The 24,835-nt window shown below is 50.8% G+C and overlaps 1 protein-coding gene across 1 annotated transcript in view; it reads right to left on the bottom strand.

Moving 5' to 3' along the window:
* The window catches only part of TOX2 (TOX high mobility group box family member 2), a 157,778-nt gene that overhangs the window by 19,112 nt on the left and 113,831 nt on the right, over window positions 1-24,835 (bottom strand). The window contains exons 4-5 of the mRNA XM_075166303.1: window positions 6,587-6,826; window positions 1,865-2,092 (exon numbers count right to left, since the gene is read on the bottom strand). Of these exons, the coding sequence (XP_075022404.1) occupies window positions 1,865-2,092; window positions 6,587-6,826 (468 nt within the window). The remainder of the gene's footprint in view (window positions 1-1,864; window positions 2,093-6,586; window positions 6,827-24,835) is intronic.

Consider the following 24,835-nt stretch of genomic DNA (forward strand, 5'->3'; position numbering starts at 1 on the left):
AGAGCGAACGTGCCCCGTCGCACAAACCAGCAACACGGTGCCAGAGCCAAAGATAAATAGCGTCCCTCCAGCCGGAGTCCCGGGCAGGGAGGTAGCTGTCGTGGGAGAAAAGTATACAGCTGGAGACAAAGCCAGGAAGTTAATATTTAAGCATTCAGACAAGGAACAAATGACTTAATTAAATCAATTACAGAGGGAGAAATGGAGCCACTTAGAAAGCGTGTGTAAAGAGACGGCAAGGCTGCTACTATCTCATAAAAGAGAAGAAGGGAGAGTTAACAGGGAAGATAAACGGACTGGTCTAATCCCTGCTGTTAATTAAGCGCCGAGCATTTGCACTGCGCTGGGTCAGGGTCGCTCCAGCACTTCCATTATACAAACCACATCTGCAGCCGAGCTCAGAGCCCAGTCTACAGAGATATTTGTAACCAGATGGAGTAAGGGAGAGGCAGACTGAGACGTTGGGAAGGATGAAAGCAGGAGGAAGAGGTGACATAAAAGCTTTTCCATGCTCCTGAACCTCCCACACCTTGCACCGACAGCCCAAGCCCAGCCCCTGCCCTGCAGCTCCCCGGCAGCACAGGGAGGGGATCTTCTTCCCTTCTTCAGCCCCAGAAATTCCTGCGTGATCCCCCAGCGACCAGTCCAAAGAGGAGAAAAGGGAGGATCGTGAAAACATCAAAGCAACCCTTTGCACAGTATGGAGACTCCAAATGGATGAGCAAAAGGGCTTGCATCCCAGAAGATGCCTGGCTCTTATTCCCGACTTGGTGCGGGGTGGAAAGCAAGGCTATTTCCTAGCATGACTTCCATTTAAATGACGTTTTTTCCTCCCTGCTGCTCCCTCCCCAAACGTAGCTGCTTCAAATGCTGGCCATGGACACCCAACGGGAGTCGGAGCCAGCCTGAAGTTGGCAGCCAGGCTCGAGGAGAAGGGGCTCACCGCTCGTGGGGGGATTGTCAGTTAAAGCATGTTTGGGCTCAGAGACACATCACACGCGGTGTCAGACCTCGCTCTGCCTGATAAAAGACATACTTGCCACGGAAAGCGTTCCCTGGGGTTTTCTCAATAGGCAACAAGCAATTACAGGCTTTTGTAACGGACTCAGCATCAGGAAAACAGTTAAAGCAGGACCTAGGAGTCTCCGCGTGAAGCGGACTGAAAGTGGCTGACAGCTTTGGGGCAGGAAGGTTTCCTCTGCGAGGCCACTTCAGACATCTCCTTCCTAAGCTTTTAAAGCCTTAATGTTAGATTTCAGGCCAGCGATGTAGAGATTCAATAGTTTTTTGCCAGTTTGCCGTCACTCCTTGTAAGTAAATAAGCAAACACAAACCCATCTCCCATCTAAGGCTGTAATAACCCCATGTCAGGGAAAGGCCACTGACGTTTATGCAACGTATGTTCTTATCAAGAACAATTAGTTGTCACAAAAATTTGCTCTTCCCCATGTAACAACAGAGACTTTTCTAAAAAAGGCAAAGCAAACTTAGCGCACCCTTCTGCAGCCCCGTCCCTGCCCTGCCTGCGACGTGGTGGGACCCTCCCTGCTCGGGGCGTGCGGGTGGCAAAGACCTGTGTGCAGGGCACCCCGGGAGGTGACCAAGGGCCAGGTCACATCACCGCCGCACCGGCTCGGGGCTGGGAATGCGGCAAGCAAACGGCTCGAGCATCGCTTCGAGTGGCAGCGGGCACTTAGCACCGCTCCTGAAAACAGCCTCTGCTTCTGTGCATACACTTCAGCCCGTTTAAGCCCCTGGCCGCGCTCCTAACGTGCTTGGGGAGACTCTGACGCTCTGTGCCATGGACAAACGCATTTCAACAGTTGAAAGAAGAAAAAAAAAAAAAAAGAGATCAGTAACTCACTTGTTTTTGTTCTTCTCCCAAACTGTCCCACATTGACGCAACAATTTTCGATACGTCTCCGAAGGTAGCATTGGGGTTTTGCCCTTTGATGGCTGCTTGCGTGTCTCTGAAAAACAGGGCGTAGGCTGACACGGGCTTCTGGGGCTCGTTGGGATCCTTCTTTTTCTTCTTCTTTTGGCTTTTGGGCTTTTTGCCCAGGTCTGTTGATGGTCTTTTCTCTCCAGTAACCTGCAAAACCAAGAGATGTGCCCTTAGCGGTCGGCTGGGAGTAGTCTGAGATGAGTCCCTGCTAGAGCTTCTTAGCAAAGGGGACGAGAGAGGGCATGGGCAGAGAAGGGCTCCCAGCGCAGCGAGGAGGGCAGCAGCCCTGGGGGTCTCTTTGGCCCCCGGGAGCCTCCAGGATCGCTACACAAACTGCTGGTGGGTGCCTGAGCCCGGCTTGGGTGCCTCCTCACAGCCCGGTTCACAGCTCGGGTTCACCCCTTGCTGCTCCGGTGGTCCCTGCTCCAAAGCTGGGGCTTTCCAGACACTCATCCTCGGTCCCCCCCTTCCCCCTCCTCCTCCCCGGCATCACCAGCTCACTCTCTCCTTGATCCTCTTCTGAGACCTCTCCAAACACCTTGCTTCCCAGCCAGATCCCCTTAGCAGTCCCTGAATTTTTCCAAACTCGGCTTCCACATGGTTTCTGATTTCCAGCCCAATAATCTCCCTTTGCAAGCTGCTTCTGACTTTTCTCGCCCGCACGTGTGCCGGCGGCTCAGCCCCCCTGCTCCCGAGGCAGGAGGGTCGCGAGCACCGACCAAGCAGCACCAGCACCACGTTAGCCATCACACTGGGGCCATCCAAAATTTGTTTCACCCTCCTAACAGGTATGTATCCCTATCCAGGAAAAATATCCAGGAATTAAACTATTTTAATCTTATGCATTAAACGCTTTGCATGCACCGCTCACTCTGTATGACCGGGCCGGTGCAGCCGGATGACTGGCGCTGGTGTATCCACGCTCGGAGCCCTGTGGGAGGTGGAACCAAGGGGAGAACAACACGGGCAGCAGTAATTGGACTTTGTGGCTGCTCAGCATGAGACTCTGCCACCAGGCTGGGAAGTGAAACAGCAAGGTGGAAACAGGGATGTTTCCAGTGAAGGCAGCACAGAAAGCAGATCCTATGGCTGAGCCTCCACCGGGATGCCCGGGGCAGCGTGTTGAATATATGGGACCGCAGAAGGCTCTGTGTGATGGTGTGCAAAGGAGAAGACCCCTGGAAAGTACCTGGACACACATCAAAGCTCTCAACGCATTAACTGTGGTCAGTGAAAGCTCGCACCACAGGGAAGCACCATTATCCTTATTTTATAGTGGAGGAAAAACTACATACACCAGCGGTTAAACACAGCAGAGAATAAAACGGCTGCCAGCTGGCTGCTGCACTCTGGATCTCTGCATCCTCGAGGGCAAACAGGGCACCGGCACCTCCGCCTGCAGCCCCCCTGTGCTCAGCCACCAAGTGCTCAGCCACTACCTGACTTCGGCAGTCCCTGCTCTACCCGGTGCTCGGGCTAATTATACGACTTAGAAAGTTGCCCAGGCTGTCACTTAGAGGTCTAAAAAAAAAAAAAAAAAAAAAAATCAATTGACACAGGTCTAAACACCAAGCTGTTTCAAAAACTGTGCCTCCCGGTGAGCGCTGGGAGCAAAAGGCCTTTTCTCCTGATGGATTTGCTGATTTGATTGCGTGCTGGGGAGCGGAGGGATTTAAGAGGCTTCACTTGAGCTGGCACAGGCCAGGCACGGGGAGGAAAGGGCAGCGGCGCTCCTGTTCTCTGCTCAGCAGCTCTTGACTGGTCATTAAGTTCAGGATCAGCGCAGTGACATTTGTCAAACAGACAGTGACCATTAGTGAATGAGCAGAGAGACCAAAAAAATTGCATTTAATTTAAAATTGCCCAATTGGGCTTGAATGGGAGGCCTGGAGGTGAAAGGCCAACTTATTAGGAGAAAAAAAATGCATGACAGGGCTTCAGCCCATTAGCGAGTGAGATGGTATTTTAACTAACTGTAATCCTGTTTGATTCACTTAAGTGCCGTGGGGGGGACCTGCTCTCCTCAGAGCCGTTGACCGAGCGAAGGAGCCGGGAACAGGCGGAACGCAACCACAGCCACGACGACAGTTTTACAGTCGGTACTGGCAGCACCAAAGAGCAAATGGTATTTATGGAAAACAGACGCTGCCTGCAAGGCTGCCTGGAGCCGGCAGCTCCTGGGAGGGAGCAGAGCAGATCAGGACTTTGCCTGGTTTTTCTGGGGGTTACCAGGTGTGACGCAGCACGGGATGAGACAACAGCCCAGCCCTGGACTGCAGAAGATACTTGAACAACCTGAGCCACGTTCACGGCTAAAGGCAAGCCCCGGCAAGCAACGCCTCGCTGCCCGGAGCAACTGCAGCCCCCAAGGAGCGAGCCACGGTCAAACCGACCGTGAAGGCTCGTGCAGAGGATGACGTGCGTGGTCACCAGCCCCACGTGGACCTGCTCTGGAGAGGCAGCAGAAGGTATGCGCAACATCAGGTGTGGATGGGGCAGTTCACAGGTGACAGCTACGATCCCACAAGCAGGTGGCTTGGTGCCTTCTTAGATGTTGAACCCATGAAGAGCAGGAACCCCATGGACATCATGATGTTAATAACTATGGAGAGAGCCTGCTAATCCAACTGGAATCTGGGCTATAACTACCTCTCCCTCCCATGCATGTGCAGACCTGCCCCGAAGCAACGAAGCAGGTAAATGCATCAGTGAGGCTGGGAGACCTAAAATCACAAACTCCCTAGCTCTGAGGACCTGCTGGACCTGCACCACCCACTGGTATCAGACCCATTTCTTTAATGTGTGACCTCCTCAGTTACAAGATTAATTTCTGCTTGTTAGACCTTGCTTTGATGACTTGTTGCAGAAAGGCCCTTAACGGCCATACAAAAAATGACCGATGGGTGAATTCAACAGCTGTGTAGATAGAGAAAGCAAACAGAAACCTGCAGGGCAGACCGTGGTTCTGCTGCTTTCTTTACACTTACGTCTCCTTCCTCCATCAAATACATCACTCCTGTTCCACCTGTCTTGCTGGTAGTTTACAGGGCAGAAAAATGAGGGGGCACGCCTTTAGGATTAGGGAAAATTCAAATCTCTGCAAGTTGTCATAATCTGGACATCTCCAAATTCCTCCACAGGCATCACTGGCTCAAGGAGAACAGAAGATCCAACCCCAAAGCCGTGTCCTCCCCAGTGACTCCTGCGGCCCCGGACGGCCGGGAGGAAAGCTGGGTGATGCTGAAAGAGGCAGAGCGAGAGAATCCGGTGCGTAACTAAGCTGAGACTCATTTTCCACTGACGTGAAAGATTTCAGCTCCCAGGTAATTGCCTGGAGCTGTGTGAGACAGGCGCTGGGAGACGGCAGACCGCGGGGTCCAGTGGCACAACCCACCCCACAGTGTCCCCCAAACGTGGGATCGCAGACTTTGAGAAACGCCATCTATTTTCAATCACGCCTATCCCTTCTTTTTACAGTTTCATTCCACTGAAGCTCAGTTTTCACATCCACGTGTGCACTCTGCTTTGAAATGTCCCGATCTGAAGCGAAAGCTGCCAACGGATGAAAAACTACAGGATTGATGGCAACACATTTCCCTGGATTTCATAGAATCATTTAGGTTGGAAAAGACCTTTAAGATTTCCATGGAAAGGGAAAGGTTTTTGCTCAGTCCTAGCGTTTTCCTAGTTTTCTGGTCTCTGCACTGTTTGCTGCTCTGGTTATACATTCAAATCCTGTCACAACCGTCTATTTTTAGGGGACAAGGTTACAAGATCAGTGCTTCTGGTGTCATCCTTGGATCAGCACTTTCCAGGAGAAGGTTTTCCATGAAAGGTTTTAATCAAAGTCCCGCAGGGAGCCCAGCGTTTGACCTGCAGGCATGGAGACCCACCAGGTGTTGAGGCAGCAACCCTGCAATCGCTGCCATTTGTCCTCAGGAAATAACAGACGGAAGCCTCACAGAACACAGCATGTGGAGTTTGCTTTGCTGGTGCATTCTGAGAAAGATGGGCAACAACCAAGATGTCCCCAAAACCCTGGGAAATCCTTGGGTTTCTGGATGCCATGCTCCCCAGCAGTTGCGTTGGCTGTAGAAGCAGACTCTGGGCCACTACGACATTGCTGACTATCTAAAACACTGCCCGGGCGAACTAAAAGGCAGAAGACTCTTCCTCTTTTGGTTTCAGTTTTTTTTTTTTTCCTTAGCAAGCAATGCCTGGTGAGCTCAGTTAAATCCCACCCTGCGTTATTTTCCTTCCCTGTTTTAGTCTCTTCTACCTGCCACCAGAAATCTAATTTTGCACCCAAGCATTTGCAGAACCTTAGCCCTGAACCTGTTTTCGTCATCAAAACCCTCATCGGAGGAAACTCTGCAGCCTGATGGACCTGGAGAGCAAAGCCCAACTCTCATTGCCGGACTTGCTGCATGCACAACCCACTACGTGTGCTACCCTGCCATGCTCTACCTCACCCTAGGTTGGAAACAATCTCCCCATCCTTGGGAAAGTCTCCCATTATATATATATTAAAAAAAAAAAGACCAAAAGTCTGTGCTCTTATTTAGCGCAACTTATCCCTCACCGACAAACATCACCTGCCGTTCTCTCGCTGTCCGTTAAAACAGGCGTAACCGCACGTACCTTGTAATGTGACTCTGTCTCCTCTTCCTGAGTAGAGCTGGAGGGAGATGGTGTAGCAGACTTACTTCCCGGGGGCGAGGGGGAACCGTGGGTAACACCGCTCCGCATCCCCATCTGAGAAATCAGCTGTGACTGGCTGAGGGCGCTCATGGGGCCGGCTAACATCCCGGGGCGATTGATCAGGGGCACTTGACGGTTGGACTCATAGGACGTGGCGTCCGAGTGGACCATCTCCTGGATCTGAGTTAGGAGAACATCACTTTGTAATTAAAAAAGGTTTTTATTTACTTATCACACTGTCAAATCACTTTAGAATAACTGCTATTGACTGACTGAAAATTATTCTACACAGCCAGTAAAGTCTTCCTCGTGCCCCCTTCTGAACAAGCCAAGAGCAAGAAACGAGTACCGTGCACCCGGGGCTCTGCTCCTGCCATCGCCCTGCCCACGGGGACTACAGAGAGGTGCTAAATCGTGTTTGTAGGTGGGTCTGTGTGTCCAGGAGGTGCCCCTGCCTGCCTCAGGGACCAGTCGTGCCTGGTACCTACCAGGGGTCCGAAAGAAAACTTCAGAAATGAGCAATTTTTGGCCAAATGACCAGGAGAAGCGAGGGCGTTGCAATGTCCCAGGCATTTCTGGGGCCAAGCCTCGCTGCCGCACACGTGAGGCCACCGCTGAGCACCGGCACGTGTCGTGCCAGGGTATTTGGGGCCCATGGCTGACAGACCAGCCCTGGTACATCAGCGATGCAGCGTTAGAGGCCGTAGATCCCAACCATGCTCTTTCTGAGCAACACTTGGTGTTGACATTTAGTAACTGCATAGATGAAAACACATCTGCTTGTCTGAGTTCATGAAGGTACCACAACCAACCCTTCTGCATCCTCTGTTCGGATGTTGGGTCGCTAGTGCTACTGGGGTTAAACCTTGAAGCAGTAAGCACAAAAGCCGTCAGTGGAAGCCCCAAGTCCCCCTCCCACCACATCGGTCTGCCCAAAGCTGTGACACTACCATCAAGTCAGAGGTTTGTACGTGCCCGAGCCCCAAGACGGACCACAACGCGCAGGGGCAAGCTCTGCTGGTGGCCACCACCTCATTACAACTCCTCCAGGAGATGACTCTTCTGACTTTAAATATTGTGATCAGTTCCAATCCCGAAATGAATGTAGCAGAAGGCAAAAAAAAAGTCCAGACAAGGGCAAAGAAAATTATTGGCTGCCTGTTAAGATTTCCCAGCAAGGGAAAGGACCAGGAGCGATGCATGTGTGTGCATGCGTAAGAGATGAGAGAGGTGGCTACGTGCTAGAGTTGTCCCCAAAAACTCCTAACACCTAACACGGCTGCAGGGCCGCAGGGACACAGCACAGGCCATCGGCACAAGCGCTGCCTCCCGAGGCTGCTGTGCCCAACAGCCTTGAAAGATTCGAAGGCTAATAAGTGGTGTGGTTTAACCCGGCAGGCAGCCAAACACCACACAGCTGCTTGCTCACACCCCCCCCCCCCCCAGTGGGATGGGGGAGAGAATCGGAAAAAGAAAAGTAAAATTTGTGGATTGAGATAAAGACAGTTTAACAGAACAGAAAAGGAAGGGGAAAAAAAAATAGAATATACAAAATGAGTGATGCACAATGCAATTGCTCACCACCTGACGACCGATACCCAAAAAACGATCGCTACTTCCTGGACCATGCCCCCTATTTACATACTGAGCATGAACATCATATGGTATGGAATACCCCATTGGCCAGTCTGGGTCAGCTGTCCTGGCTGTGCTCCCTCCCATCCTCTTGTGCACCTGGCAGAGCATGGGAAGCCGAAAAGTCCTTGACTAGCATAAACATTACTTAGCAACAACTAAAACATCAGTGTGTTATCAACATTCTTCTCATAACTAAATCCAAAACACAGCACTAGGAAAAAATTTAACTCTATCCCAGCCGAAACCAGGACACTAATAAGAAATGTCAAATGCTACATTAGACAAAATAAAAATATCTTGTGGAATGTATATCGTGTCATGGCATAAACCAAACTTCAAGTGGTTGGGTCAGGCGGGAGCAGCAACAACCCCCTGTCCTGGTCAAGGAGGGAAGATGAGATGAGATGAGATGAGATGAGATGAGATGAGATGAGATGAGATGAGACGAGACGAGATGAGATGAGATGAGATGAGATGAGGACAAACCTGGCCACGTTGTAGGTGCATGGAAGGTTTTGGGGCTGCCCTGCTGTCTGCTGAGCCAAGACCCCATTTCCAGTTTGTACTATTTTCCCATTTTCACCCCAGGATCCACCCCTGCCCGGCCACCCCCCCAGCAGCAGGGCTCAGCCCCCCCACAGCCTCATCCAGCCAGGGAGAAAGCCAGTGGGAGGGAGAGCAAACCCTGCCTGAAACGTTTTCCAGACTTTTTCCCTTTTATATTAATCTGATTAATGTTAACATGAGTTTAAAGACTCAGGCTTTATTTATTAACAATCTTCATTTCCGATAAGCCCGCTGAGGTGCAATCTCTCATTACCAGGGGAGGCTTGCCAACTCCATTAGCAGCACATAGAGAAAGAAACCCAGGGAAGACCTGCAAGGGCTCGGTAGGCTTCAGAGGAAATAAATCCAAACACAAAACCAGATTTACTCCTGCAGGTCAGGAATCAAGAGCTTTACACAACACCCGACAGCACGTTCTGCTCTCTTTTGGATTCTCCATCAGTGGAGGAGTGTGTGTCAGGGGAAGAGATTTTCCTAGATCTGCCCATTCTCTGTATTCATTACGAAGTGCAGGGATTTAACTCGCAGGAAGAAAATAAACGTCTTGCGTTTCAACAGCACGAGGAGTCTGACCGGGGCTGACTTAGAGACCAGGCTGAATTGCTGTCCTCGGCTTTGGTGGTCGCAAGGAAACACCAGCGTAGAGAGGCAGCAGGGCTGGCTTTGCTCCGTCGCGGAGCCGAGGAAACCCGCTGCTGCTCGAACTACGGCAAGTTTTATGTGCCCTTAAAACCTGCCTTATTGCTCAGGTCTGGCCTCTCCTTGCCACGCGCTGCGGCATGGGAAATCCTGGCCAGAAAGACATCGAGGACGTGCAGGCTGCAGCCAAGCAAGACGGGGATGGACAAGCACAGGAGGCATCAGAGAGGCAATTTTTGCATTTGCAATTGAATTTGCAAATGTTGTGGGAATGGCCAGGGGTGAGACAGGCAGCGATGGGAGCCTGCAAGGTGGGGAGACAGGTCAGCACCCATCTGCCGCGCGAGCGGCAAGCTTCTTCCCAAATTCCAGTGAAAAAGGTACATTTGTCTTGGGTTTTGTCAGCTTAATCCAGACCTTTCATGTTGGAGAAGATCTGCCAGCTGCTAAGGAAAAGAATAATTTATTGTCCTTATTTTAAATTTAAATGAAGAAAAAGTTTAGAAGATGGGTGCTTCAGAAATGGGGAAGGCTATGAAACGTGGCTTAAAAAAGTTTAAAATTTAAAATAGCTCGTTCACATGCACAGCCATGGCAGTCTCTTGGGTAAATACTGTATTAAGACAATTTTTTTGAAACTTTTATTATGTAGCCAATAGACCGCAACGGCTCCATTTATCCATTAAATATGTAATCATACACTTTTTCTTTACAGTGCATGTTACTTATGCATCAGAGCAGAACAAGGCCAGGAGTGCAATTATGGATATGGGACACGTGCTGCAAGCGCTTATGAAAATTCGTAGGAAAAAACAGAAACCTGAGCCCTGGCTCACAGAATCCACGCAGAAGCCTCCTGCTGACAGCAACCCAACCACAGCCCTCTCTTAAAAAGTGGAGACACTGGCGTTTTTCCTGGGACATCGCCCCCCCGCAAGGATATCTTAGCCCAGAGGCCTCCTCCCAAGCAGCTGTCTACTTCTTTACATCATTAAAAATTGCTGTTTTCATTGAAAACCTTTGCTGAATATTGCTGGTTCTGACACCCTCCCTCCCTCCCTCTCCCACATCTCCATCTCTTCCCACCCTGGCCAGGAGGTTTTGCAGAAGGACATGTGCGACGATGCTCCCCACGTGCAACCCTGCTGACCGCTGGCTGGAGGGGCAGGATCTGGCCCCGGCGTTTGCCACTCACTGAATTTCTCTCCACTTCCCTTTTTTTTTAAAAAAAAAAAACAGTTTTGGAAAAACACGCCAGGTTGCCACCTCCCCATAGCCCCTGCCCACGGCTCCCGACGTCCTCAGGACCGGAGAGGGCGAGCGGTGGAAAAGCCATTTGTGTTCTCCAAATGTAAAATGTTGGGGGTGAAAATGAAGGCGAGCAGCTTGTGTGCAGCCCCCGCTGGGGGGGCTTTGGGTGACCATGGCCTTCGCTCAGGCTGGTTGTCTTGCTTTCCGCTGCAAGACCCTGCGGACACTGAGCTGTTTCAGGGGCCTTGGTTGTGCACCAAAGCAGCGAATACCTGCCCCCCCCCCCCAAGGAAAGAGAAACCCAGAGTAGGATTCAGAGATGCTTCCCTGCAGCAAACTAATTAGGCAAATAAACGAATGAAATTGCGATGATGACAAACCAAAGTGAGAGAAGGTAAGGAATGCAACGTTCCCCCTGCGAGAGCAACAAACCAGCACACCGGTCCGGCGGGATGCAACCCCTGCCGCCGGCTCGCTGGGGCTGCACCCGCGCCCTTCCCCTCCGCGAAGCGTTCAGCATCCCCGCGGACCCCGACGGAAGCAGACGCATAATTAAATAACCGCCCTGCAAACGTGATTAGCTCCGTCAGCAGGAGGGGCGGCTCCAAGAGCCAGGTCTGATCCTGTCTCCATCCCGGGTGTTCAGCGCAACAAGCTCGCCACGAGGTGCTGCAAAAGGCTCAGGACGTGTTTGCAGCCTCCGCTGAAACGATGTTTTGCATCTCAGAGGAAACATGAGTGAAATGTGATGCAGTCACAGCTAAAGTAATTAAGTGCATCTTACTTAGCAGATTCCCAAAGGCTGTGCTAACTCAAAGACAGCTTCTTCTTTTCCTCAATATTTCAATTTTTTTTAATGAATATGCATATCAGGCCTATAAACGCTCCAGCTAATCCTAAGAAGGAGAGAAAAATAGGCTGAGAAACGGCACATGCTCCGCGCTACTCGTTTCTGGGGAGAAGGGTAGACCAGTGCGGGTGACAAAATGCCACGAAGAAGAGCCGGGCTGGGGACCCGGGAGCTCTGCAAGCAAAGATAAGGTTTCAAAACATGTCAAGCAGAGCTTCAAGTTAACTGATCCCCAAAATTCATACGTAAAAGGCAGCTCTTCCCAGCAATAAGAGCTATGGCACTAGCAGCAGACCTGGGGCTCTGCTGTTGTTGTATGTCCTCTCCTGCAAAACCCTAATTCCCACCTGAAGCCTTGAGGTAGGTCCCACCCCCATAACCACCTTCTGCCTTCGCTTTGCATGGGATTTTTCTCCTCTTCCTCCTCCCGCTTTCCTTGGCCTCAGCCACACCTTGAAGATATCACCATGTTTTGGTGGCAGAAGTACAAATTCAGAGGTCCCGTGTCATTCCCCCATGGCGTGCGCAGGCGGCTGGGCTGCGATCCCGGGTGGCATCTGTGCCGAAGCGCTCGCAGATGTTACCCAGCAGGAAAGGACGAAATTTGGCCGGAGCTTGCCGTACGGCGCTGGCTGACCCCCACTGCACCGCAGCCCCCAAGCTAAAGCGGAGCCGCGTAAAGCGGGACGTGTAAAAGATGATGGCCCAGCCCAGCGGGAGCGGGCAGATGGCACAGCCCCAGCCCAGGGGCATCGCCCCATGCGCCGGGGAGACCAGCACATGGGGACCACCAGGCTTCCCTGCGGAGAAGGACTTGGGGGTACTGGTGGACACAAAGCTGGACATGAGCCGGCAATGTGCGCTGGCAGCCCAGAAGGGCAACCCTATCCTGGGCTGCATCGCCAGCAGCGTGGCCAGGGGGTCGAGGGAGGGGATTCTGCCCCTCTGCTCTGCTCTGGTGAGACCCCCCTGCAGTCCTGCGTCCAGCTCTGGGATCCTCACCACAAGAAAGACATGGACCTGTTGGAGCGGGTCCAGAGGAGGCCACGAAAATGATCAGGGGGATGGAACACCTCTGCTGTGAAAGCTGAGAGAGTTGGGGTTGTTCAGCCTGGAGAAGGCTCCGGGGAGACCTCATTGTGGCCTTTCAGTGCTTAAAGGGGCTTATAAGAAAGATGGGGACAGACTTTTTAGCAGGGCCTGTTGCGACAGGACAAGGGGGAATGGTTTTAAACTAAAAGAGGGTAGGTTCAGACTAGATAGAAGGAAGAAATTTTTTATGCCGAGGGTGGTGAAACCCTGGCACAGATTGCCCAGAGAGGTGGTAGATGCCCCATCCCTGGGAACACTCAAGGTCAGGTTGGACGGGGCTCTGAGCATGAAGATGTCCCTTTGGGGGGATGACCTTTGAAGGTCCCTTCCAACCCAAACTATTCTGTGATCCTATGACTGCCACCCTTCCTGGGGCAAGTTCACATGGGTGGGCTGAGCAGGGCTACCGGAGCCTTCCCCGGCCAGGGTCTTCCTCCCCGGGTAAGAGGAGTAGCTATTCCAAGGGCGGCCACAAGGCTCATCGGTGGCACAGATTACTTCTTCTTAGGTTTGTTCCTGAGAACAAGCCATTACAATCACAATCAACCAGGGAGAGAAATTATCTGCTGAACAGCTTTGAAGCAAAGTTTTCCCAGCAGGCTTTTTCTGTATTGAAGTTTCAATGTAAACGCATCACCATAGCTGAAATGCTTAAAGATGATTTACTTTAAAAAGAGAGAGAGCAGAAGAGAGAGAAGCTGATAAGAAAATATATCCCCAGTTACCACCCCTCCTCTTCCCGATTTGTAACTGCTCCTAATAAACTTTCATGGTCTATGTAAAATGCTTTAGTGCAGTGACAAATTTCTGCTGGAATTTGAGATGTCTTGTTCAGAGTAATAGCTATCTCACACAGGTGCCCAGCTGCTATTGTAAAATCAGTAAGCATTTAATTGAAACAAATGACTATAATAATAGTACATTATCCCTGCAGGCTCATAGCCATAACAGTTTTAATTATTGAGTTAAGAGTCAAACTAATTTATCCTTTAAAGTAACAGCCACATCTTTGGTTCCACCGATCATCCTATTACGAATACGAGGGGAACAGTAGGAAAGGATTTAAAAAGGAAGCCGTTTATTTTTGTAGGGGTGGGGGGCATTCACCGTACGGCAGAGGCTTTCCATATGCAGTGGGGTTCCTAGCCACGGTTGTCACTCCCCAGGACAAGCCTCCCTCCCCAGAGGGACCAAGCCCCCCCGCCAGCTCCTGGGGATCTGTAACCCCCACGGCCCGGCAGCGGCAGCACAGGAGCCCGTGGGAACTGGTGGTGCCGGCATTGGGGGTTTGGGTGCATGGAAATTTTTTGGAACTATATTGAAATCGCAGTTTTTCTTCATCAAACACAGTGAAAAAAAGGTTTTACAGACTCAAGGTTGCAAACATGATCCGAAGGAGCCTCTCCGAATTCAGAGCCAGGCAGCAAAGAGAAAGAATGCCCGCTGACGATTTAAAAAGAGTATTCCTGAGGCACAGACAGGCCCTCGGGCAGATCTGAAGGCACGACTTTCCCAGGCCCTCGGCTCCATGAGCTTACTTTTGTCCCGGTGGCTGTGACACAGGGGATCTGAAGCATCGCCGTGAGCCCGCGGGGCATGACAGGGGACCCGCAGGAGGGGACCGAGCGGGACAGAGCGGGGTGGCTGCAAGGAGGCAGCGGAGGAGGGCAGGGGCTGCCCACTGCCCCAAACCCTCCCTGCCGGGCGCGGTTCAAAAGCTGCCCACGAGGACAGGACGGATTCACTTGCTAAATCGCCCAGCGGGTGATCCCTGGAGCAAGCCCTGCGTGCAGCCGGCATGGCCAGCCTGTGCCGCCAGCCCCCGCAGCTCCGCATCCCATCGCTTGCCAGACTGGAGGGGCTCTCCCCAGACTGTCCTTCACCAAAGCACTTGCAGATCAGAATCAAACCCCTCCACTTCGGCCAAAGACACAGAGAGGTCCTCTGCACTCTCTCCAAGTTTCCCACCCCGCTCATTGCTATGGATGCTTTTTGGACCTCTCCATCAGCCAGCACCCACCCGAAGCATAGCTGTTCCCCGCATCTCGCATCCCTTTGCCAGAGCCACCATCTCTAAGGAGAAGAGTCCTCCTCTTGAAAGATTTATTTTTGCTCCTGCAGGTGGGACAATATTGGTTCTCCAAAGGCATATTCATGACTGGTGACCAGTTTACTGGCCATGCCAAAAGCTCTGCATCTCTGTATTCTGCCGCTTGCCTACTGCCTGCATCATCTACAACCTTCACCGGCAATTATTTAATGCTTTCTTTGGCAAAAATATGACAAACTCCGGGAAGTCAGAGTGACAAGCCAATCCACCAAACTTGGGTAACATTGATTTTGTATTGTTCAACTTTCTCAATATACTTTGTGCTTCCAAGTCAAATGTCTTGCAGATGTCTAAGTATATTATGTTAACGCTGTTACCTTTATCACCCAAACCCGTAATCTCATCAAAAAAGATATCAAGTTTAGTTTGACAAGATTTGTTTTCCATCAGCTCACGTTGATTGGCATTAATTATATTACCTTCCCTTAATTCTTTATTAATTGAGGCCTGGATCTGCCACTCCATTATTTTGCTGAGGATTGATGACAGACTGACAGGTCTGTAATTACCTGGGCTGTTCTGTTTCCCTTTTTAAATATTTGCACATTAGCTCTTTTCTAGTCCTCCAGAGCTTCCCCAATATTCCAAGAATTACTAAATACCAGCATTAGCAGTACCGAGAGCTGCTCAGTCAGTTATGTCAAGCCATGTGCAGACAGGCTAGCTCAGCCTGACGACTTAAAGAGGATTTGAGCAGACATATATGAGAAAAGCAAGTTTTACGGTCTGCTTTAAATGCTACATAATTTGAAATCCCGACCTTCCTAATTAATACTGGCGGTTTCAAATGCACTGTTTTCGAACATGAAGCCTCATTGTAAAGCCATACAGCTGACCCCAGCCAAGGCTCCCAGGGCTCCTCCCGGCTCGGTTGTGTTTCTCTCTGTCTCCTCACCCCCAGGGTTTGTTTTTTTTTTTTTGATCTGCTTCTGTCACTACATAAATTGCTCCATGTCTTTTCCAGCCTCGACCACCTCTGCATGTTTCTTCCCCCCAGCGAGAAGCTCCCTGCAGCTCGCAGCCCCCGGTGGGCAGGGGAGGCAGGGCCGAGGGCTGGTTTTGGAAAGCACCTGCCTGACAAGCTGAATTCAGCACCTCGACAGGCTGTGATCTTGTGTTACGATATCCTGCTATTACGGGGGAAAGAATCCTGCAAACACAATTAAGACTTCATCAGGCAGATAAAGCACTGTAACTTCTGGGTGAGAACGGCGGTGTAAAACAGGATAGAGACCGTGCTTGGCAAACGGGGAATATTTCTCATTAATATTCTCATCGCTCCCGGTGCTGGAAGGGCACGGCCAAAAGGAACGGACCAACTCGGAACAGCATGAACTGAATCTCGTAATTTGCCTATGATACAACCCCCCACCATGGTCATCTGCCAACAGGAGCATCATTGTGGACTTGTAGAGCAGAGATGTCCACGAGGGTCCCAAATCCAGTAACTCCCACCCCCAAGGAGTGCCAACCAGGTAGGAGTCCTGCTTCGATGTCTGCTTTCCTCTCTCTTGGGCTAGTGGAGTTATATACAGACTGCAAAAGTTTATGGTTTTAAAGCACCTCAAGATGTCAAAAGACAAACCCAAGCTAGCTGGACCTCCAGACCTGTCCTCCATCTCAGCACCGCTGCAGACCTGCACCCCTAGCTGGGACGTTGCTTCTTAAGGAGGAGACCAAAGTATTGTAAGGTCTTGGACCATCCTGAGTCCCGAATCCCACCAGCTGTGTGATGATGGAGAAACAACACAGTTGAGATGGGGACCTGGACTGCACATGGGACTGTCCACTACGAAGATGAGACCCTGTGTGTTTTGGAAGTAGTGTCTACTATAGCTGACCTCCTGCAGCCCCGCAGCCCTGCCTCGCCTGCACTACGGAGACCTCAGGGCTTCCTTCACACTCCTGAGCTGCCTCATCACCAGTGGAGAGGTGACACCGTCCCTGTACACCAGTGTCACACAGTGTTCCTTTGACTTGAGGGAGGGATGAACCCTGCTGCTTGCATTGGAGGTGCTTGGGAATAACTCGACGGGATGGATACTGCAGGAGAACTGCAGAAGCAACCACGACTGGTGGTGGGACTGCTCCCGGGCACGGGGAGCTCAGACTTCTCCCCTCCCATAAGACACGGTTCCTCCGAAGTGGGTTCCCACCCGTGCCGCTCCCTTCACTGCAGGGCGATGTGCGGCCGTGGGGACTGGTGGGGCGGGAGGTCTAAACCATCCATCCCCCAGTGATCCCTCGCTGCTGGCCAGGGCACCGCGATGTAACAACGCTACACAAAACGGCTTAATTCCCCTCCACCGACTTTTTTACAGGTATTTTGCCTCTTCACCAGGAGCAGCATTGAGTCTTAGACGAAGGCGACGCATGAAGCTAAGCAACCGTCGTGACTATTCCCATGGGGAGCAGGGGAGGGCCAGCACACATCCCTCTCCAAACGCACTCTCCCGTGGTCAGGGATGAGCAAAACGGCCCTGCAAAATGCAAGCAAAGTCCTGGAGCGTGCATCTGGCTGGAGAGGAGCGACTGCCCCCGGCCACTGGGAAGCAGCCGGGCCGCGGGTGCGCTCCGCGTGTTCCTGCGGCTCTCAGCTGGAGAACAGTCTGTAAATAACGTATTCAATAAACTTCATTTTTTTTTAAGTACATTATTTTACGGATAAAGAACAAGCCTGATAATTCAGTGAACATGTTTGCAAATAATCTATTCCATTAATTTCCAGCATGTTTTCTGAATACATTATTTAGCGATTTTGTAAAAACCATTTGAAGACGAAGGCAATTGCCGCTCACCCAGGCATAACACCATCACGTCCCAAAGCTTGGGCCAGAATTCCCCTGCAACGGACGGTGGGAGGTAATTAAATAGCACCAGACCTTGAGCCCCCCGCCAACCCCTGGGGGGTATAAAACTTAATAAAATTGTCACATCCCCTTTGTGTGTGTTGGCAAGAGGAGGAAAGCCATGAGAACCGGCTACGTAGGGGAAAAGAGGCAAAGGGGGTGGATGAGAAATGACTGCAGGTGTGCAGGCGTAGGGACCGAGGGGGCCGAGCCGGTCCTGCCAGCGGGGAAGGGTCTGCTCTGCCCTGAAGCCCACCCAGAACAACGTCCTACTCCAGATTTCTGTCTCCGCGCTCGAGACGGACGGAGGAGCAGACAAACTGTCTCGGGGAGTATTTTTGTTGCATTATATGGGTCTAACGGTGAGGCAAAGCTATCCCCACGAGAAGCATCAGACCTGTTTATACAGCGGATTTTCTTTAATTTTTGGCTTTCACTTTTTAATCCCGAAGATACTGGTGGGGAGATGGATTCAGAAGCCAGGGTTAAAACCTTCTATGAAAATAAATATCTCTGTAGTGGGACTTGCTGCGCGCTTCCCAGGGCTGGGACGAGAGACCACGGGTTACGTGGTGCTGCAGGTGGTCCCTGGCCCCACTTCCCAGGTCCCCTCTGAACGTGGATCGGATCCCGAGCTGTGCACTCCAGGGGACCGGGACCATCACCTGCCCAGCAAAGCCGTCCCACAGGTCTAAGAGAGGATTTGAGACAGGCGAATAGATTCCTGAGAAGCAGAGATCTGGTTTCATGCAGATTCATGGGTTTCATCTCTTTAGGGATAAAAAAAAGGGAAAGGAGGAAAATACTAGAGAAGAAAGTTTTTAGCTGCAAACCTCCAGCTCTACGGAGACTCTTTGGGGGAGTTTGCTTTCCCTGGTGGGTTTACCAGATCCTTGATGTTATTATATGTTTAACATCTCGAGTTACAGCTCAGCCTCCTTTTTACAAGATTTTGAACTGCTGGGATGCACAGAAGTCCTCCTCCACGGGCTCCGCTCCCACAAACACTTTGGCACTCCCAGCAAGGCAGTAGGGCCGGCCAGAAAGGAAGAATCCAATTTCTCAGAAAACCCAATGGATTTGACATCCACTTCCATTCCCTACGCAACAAAGGACGATGTCAAAAACCAAAAATGAAAAAATGAGCAAAATGGAAAAAAAGGAGAAAAATGAGTAACGGAGAAAGCCCTTCTACCATCAAGAAGCCAGTGCCCCGGTGGGAGGCACTGGGGGAGGCTGGAAGGATGCAAGCTCAGGTCTGCCCGACTTGCGGGAAGGACGAGAGCTGCCTCGCAGCCGGCCCAGCCGCGGCCGTACAGAAGCTGCTGTCCCTTGCAAGCTCTGCTGCCTTGCAGCCCCCGATGGGCTCAGGACAGCCGCCGAGGGCTGTTTGCGGCTACGACAAAAAGCTGCTGTTGGGTTGGAGACCACTCATTTCATTTTTGTTACCCTGCCTGTCAAACGGGACAACAACAGGGGCAGAGCTGAAGCCCGCTCTGCCGCGTGTCCTTGCCACGGCAGGATCGCACCGAGCCCTTCCCCGTCCTGCTCACAAGGGAGAGCACCCTGGGGGACCCCCCCGGCCACATGGCTCTGCATTGCTTGGTGACAGCCCTGGAGCACGTGGAACTGAGCCCGACCCCAGCCTGGCAGAGAGGCAAGAATCATAGAATCATAGGATCATTTAGGTTGGAAAAGACCTCTAAGATCATCGAGTCCAACCATCAACCCAACACCACCATGCCCACTACACCATGTCCCTAAGCACCTCATCTACACGTCTTTTAAATACCTCCAGGGATGGTGACTCAACCACTTCCCTGGGCAGCCTGTTCCAAGGCCTGACCACTCTTTCAGTAAAGAAATTTCTCCTAATGTCCAATCTAAACCTCCCTTGGCGCAACTTGAGGCCATTTCCTCTCGTCCTAAAAGCTTCACTTTTGATGGAGAAGCTGCTGGGCAACGTGGGGACTGTGTAAACTCTGGTGTTTGCTTCTCAGGGTAGTTGGGGGATAAAAATTAAGGTTGGCAAGAGCACCTCCAGCTCCTGCGGGACCTTCCACAGCCAGCTCACCCACCGCTGTACACCACGCTCCTCCATCCACCCTCCCACCCACGGGCTGGACCTGCAGCCACGCTGGCCCCATCATCTCCCGTGGTATTTACTGGCCCCTCCCTGCGAGCTCTTGCAGCTTACTGAAGCCTCTCTGCACAGTCCGGTTCACTTTGGTTTATGTCTCTCCTGGCTCTTCTCAGACATTTTAGATATTGCATTCACATAAAGCAATAGACCCAAAAGTAATGACAGGCCTCCAAGTTTTATTGCACGGAGCATTAAAAAAGAAGAAGAAGAAGAAGAAGAAAGAAAGAAGTAATTTTAGAACACAACAGGAAAACAGGAAGACTACACAGAAAAATCATCCCTGTGGGATTACACTCTGTGAATGAATTTTAAAAGCTTTTTTTCTTTTTTTGATTGCAAAGTTTAACAGCCCACTTTTCTAATACTGTAAGAAATGCCTGCGGTATCAGAAAGAGTTGAGTCCCCCAGCGTTGATACCACATCTGCACACAAACCACGTCACTTCGCTTACACGTCTGCAACGAGCTGCCTCCTTCTTGCCCCCCAACTCGGCACCCCTCGGTGGCCAGATATTGCTGGGATTATTGTGTTAGTTTGCAATAAGTGTTTCATAAGACTCTCTTATTACTGGGTATACAAGTATCCAGGGAAGAAGGATGGTGCTGTGGCCGAATATTAGTTGGGAAACTATTTGAGTTTCAAAACCCAGCTCTGCCAGAGCAATCTGAGCCAGGGAACCAAATATCCCGCACACCAGTTCCCCGCCAGCAAAATGATGATCACGGCGTTTACCTGCTCTGCAGAGGGAACCTCTGAGAGCTGTGAGGTACGCGATGACTTTGCGGCATCACGTAAACTGTTAACAGAAGGCACAGTCTATTATCTTCTCGTTTTTAATTATAGCAAATGCTGAACACTTTTAAAATAGGTGCGAAAAGCCCAAATGACTCGGTATGTACAAAACTAATTGCAGGAGGGAACAGAGAAGAGAAACTCGAGCACCGACTGCTGCCACAAGAGCCAGATGCCGTAACTTCTGTTCTGATTCCCAGCAACGACAAATCCTTCTCATTTCTTAACTAGCTAATGTAACTGCAGATGCTATTCCAACACAAATTACAGACATGCAAAACCCTACAATAAATGCAGAATACAACTTTAGGAAGCGCTTACTTATGTTCCAGCAGCAACGTCAACCTGAGCTGCTGCGCTGCCTGCGTCGTGCAATATGGTTTATTAGATTAGCTGTAGCGTACTAAGGAGGACTGGTGAAAGAATATTCAGTCCAGCAGCATCTCTGTCCTCTTGGGCTTCCTCACGATGGATAACAGACACCTGAGAGATTCCTTTCTTTCATTCTAACACCAGGACACTCAATTCCTGGAGGTGAAATATGCCGTATTAAATGAGGCTTGGGTCTGCCCAAGACTGGATTGCCACAATAAAAAGCGTTGCTACTGCCAGTCTTTATTTAATCCAGGTAACGGTGGGGATTCAGGCCATCAGAACCACTTCCTTCCCTCCCAAAATGTATAACCCCAAGTGGAAAACCAAGAGTAACGCATGACCCCATTACAGGTTTGATTTTTTCCACTGGGATTACACGCTGGCACTGGGGAGCTTGATCAATTGAGTCCCGAGGTTCAATCAATAAGTGTCAACGACAACATACTGCACTACCGCGATGCTATCCATTTATCAACTTAAATAACTCCAGTCACCCAAAAGACAGAGGCACTAAACCAGCAATTAAGGTCTGAGGGGAAGTCTGCACGCTGCCTCTGCCGCGCCGGCGGCTCCCGGGACAGCCCGGGGTTTTCGGTGCTCCCGAGGGAGCCGAAGGAGCTTCCACCTCAGTATCAGGCTCATCACCCTCGGTGCCGAGCTGCTGATTTGATAGATATGGCAGGACTCAAAGGCAACGGGAAACATTTCAATTAGGCTCTTTAAAAAAGTGATCGTCATTTTGTCTTCCACATTGTGTCACCAAAACATTTCGGATGGCATGCCACGCTCAGCGCCGCGTTTGCATTTCCATCCGATCAGACGTCAAGGACGCATGCCAAGCGAACGTTTACATTCCAGATCAAATCGCGTATCCCAGAGATCTCATTAACCTGCTGACCTGGAATTAAACAAAACCACCTGGAAAGGAAGCGCCTTCCTCCCCGACGCGCACCGAAAGACACCTTCTGAGTCTCCCAGCCGAGCTTTGAGCATGGGCGGCTTCACGTAGGTGCAAGGATTTGCGTTCCCTGGAATACTTCCCAGTTTTTTTTCTGTCCAGTGAGTTTTAGCACAAGCGTTCAGGTTCGTCAAGAGCTACGGCCGTCTCTATACGTACGAACGGGCTTTATAGCTGAACGTCACGGCAGAGACAGTAGGTCAGGGGAAGCAGGTGGAGGGGAAAGCACAGACAATTTTCACCCATCTGAAGGCCGTAGCATCTCCACGGGGGGCTCGTGAGGACCTCAGCTCTCCCGGCTGTTGAGGACATCGCTACCCCCTTTTTACCACCGGCAGCCAGAGAGGGTCAAGCCATGATAGCCCCGCGCAGCCCCCGGCCCCTACGCCCGCCGCGGCAAGGGGCTGCTGCCCTCCGCGCCCCGGAGAGGGGCAAGAGGCGGGGGCGGTGCAGCCCCCGTCGCTACAAGCAAAGGGGCCCATCTCCCACAGAAAAAGAATTCACAAACACACCAAATAGAGAAAAAACGATTCCTGTTCTGCTCAAAAAACATGCAGCAGTCTCAGCTCGAACTTTAGGGTTTAGACTGTTATTTACACGCACCCTCGTTTTTAAAACAAAAACTTAAAGCTGCTTACAGGAGATGACTGCCAAAAACTTTTATCCCTTTCGCAGACTTGCTTCCCAGGAATAGAGACTATTTCCCAAGCAGCCAGAATTGTATCAAAGAGGATGCGCCGTAGCAGATAGAAGCCACAGCTGGATTCTGGGATCCAGACTTGTAGGAAGGGATTTGATCTCGCTTGTCTCAGCTTGCCCAGCTGGAAATGCAAAAAAGCAGTTACTCCAGACCAGATATAAATGCTGTGTCACGACGGACGAGGTTTGCAAAGATCGGGCCATCCCACACTCGCAATTTCCTGTTCCTGAGACGCAGAAGACGAAGAAGGGACAAATATATTATCTGGGAAGAAAGGGTTACTTTTCAATCGAAAATTAATGCACTGAATTCTGAATTAACATGTGGGATAATTAAAACCATCTTTCCAATGAATTTATTATAGAATATACAAAGCTAATTATAAATTCTCTGTTGCTTAATCCCTTGCAGTTTGCTAATGCAGCGTTGAAATCTCTTTGGCCACACTTGTTTAAATTATTCATTAGACACAGCAACAGTTGTGAACTGTAATTTAAATTGGCATCTCATGAATATTCAATTAATACAATAAACACTGGAATGTTTTACTGCACGCTGCTCGATAGTTTGTGCTCGAGCCTGTGTTGACACATTTTTATTAACTCTTTATAAAGGTGTTACCTATTTATGTCACTGATTACAATGAGAATAAAAATTCCCACTCATAAATATTTGTGTCGTCGTCTTAAGAGAGACAATGCAATTAGGCAAAGCTTCAAAAGTCGTAATTAATACCGGGCGGGTATCCTTTCCCTCCTGTTTGCCCCTGACCACGCCGCCTGGCACGCTTTCAGAGCCACGTCACGGCGTGGGCACCGCAGCTTTCCGAACCGCCCCGGCCAAACCCTGGGGTGCCACCCTCGGGGTGCCCCCGCGCGATGCTCCACGCGGCCCCCGGGACCACCCCCGCGCTGGCGCCCGGTCTGCCACCCGCGCCGTGGCTGCTGCCGCCACGCGGAAGGTCGAAACGTAGAGCTGAATGGAGATAGATGTAAATATTTATTCTCTGATCTCAAGAGCGTGGCCCGCCAAAATTAGGAAATAAAATGCAGCTGGAAATAAAATCCCCGCGTGTGGTAGCCTGATGGCACTCTGCAGTGACTTATAGTCTTTTAATGGGGCGTTTTTAGCAGCAGCACTAAAAAATAATTATCAAGTGGCTGTATAATTCAGTGCGGTTTTCTATTTTAAGACCGAACTTTTTCATTTAAAAGCAAGGTCCCGCTCTGAGAAGAGGCTGTAAAAACGGCACTGGGGGACTCTGCATCTGTGGCTTTTCAGCAGCACCACATAACACTGGCTTAGTTCAGAAGTTAAAATATCCCCCCCCCAACTGCCATCCTTGCAAACAGGGTCGGTGACGTGAGACCGAAGGCAGCAGAGACTCGGTAGCAGAGATCCCGCATCACACAGGGCTGCGAAGTATCCCCAGCAATGCGGCAAGACGCGGGGAAATCCCGAGTACTCAAATGCACCCTCACGTGCGCGGACTTTCATCCGCACAGATCGGAGCTGCCGGGTGAGAAATAACAGTTTCTGCAGCCATTGCTTTATTTCCAGAAAAATAAGGATTTTTTTCTTTGGAGCAAACGCCCGGCCAGGACGTCCTCACGTACACGACAAAGCCCGCCTGCTTACCTGGGGGATAATATCGCCGTCCCTCTGTTGCGTGGGGTAATCTTGTTAGCCAGTGGATGAACGAAAAGACCAAAGGCCAAGCAGTTTATCCCAGCAGGAGATTTTGCTGATTGCTGATGTGACCGCGAGCCGCCCCGAGGCTCTCGTGTCCCGAGGTGAGGGTAACACCGCCGGCAGAGCTGGGCTGCGGGGCCCCGCCAGCTCGCCGCTCGCTCCCGAGACGCCCCGGCAAGCGCCTCGACCCCTCGGCCCCTCCTGGGTACCAAGGGGGATCTTCCTCAACAAGGAGGGGTGGCAAAGCTAATGAATATTCTCAAAGTGTTTAAACGCTAATTACAAATGGATCAGCTGAGCAAACAACTTCAAAAATGCAGAAGTTTAACGAAACAACATTATTATAAAGTTATTACTGTGTTGACACGTTTTAGTTGGCTTGGGGTCATTTGATGGATTTTAGACTCTTCAGAAAGAAACTTCCAACCATGCTTCTCCTATCTATTCAGATCTTCATAACCCCGAAAGGCATTCGCAGTACCTCCAGCAGACACCTACAAGTATTTTATAGACATTTTTACTTTCTTCTACCA

This window comes from Calonectris borealis, chromosome 17 (assembly GCF_964195595.1).
Source record: "Calonectris borealis chromosome 17, bCalBor7.hap1.2, whole genome shotgun sequence".
NCBI classification, from domain to species: domain Eukaryota; kingdom Metazoa; phylum Chordata; class Aves; order Procellariiformes; family Procellariidae; genus Calonectris; species Calonectris borealis.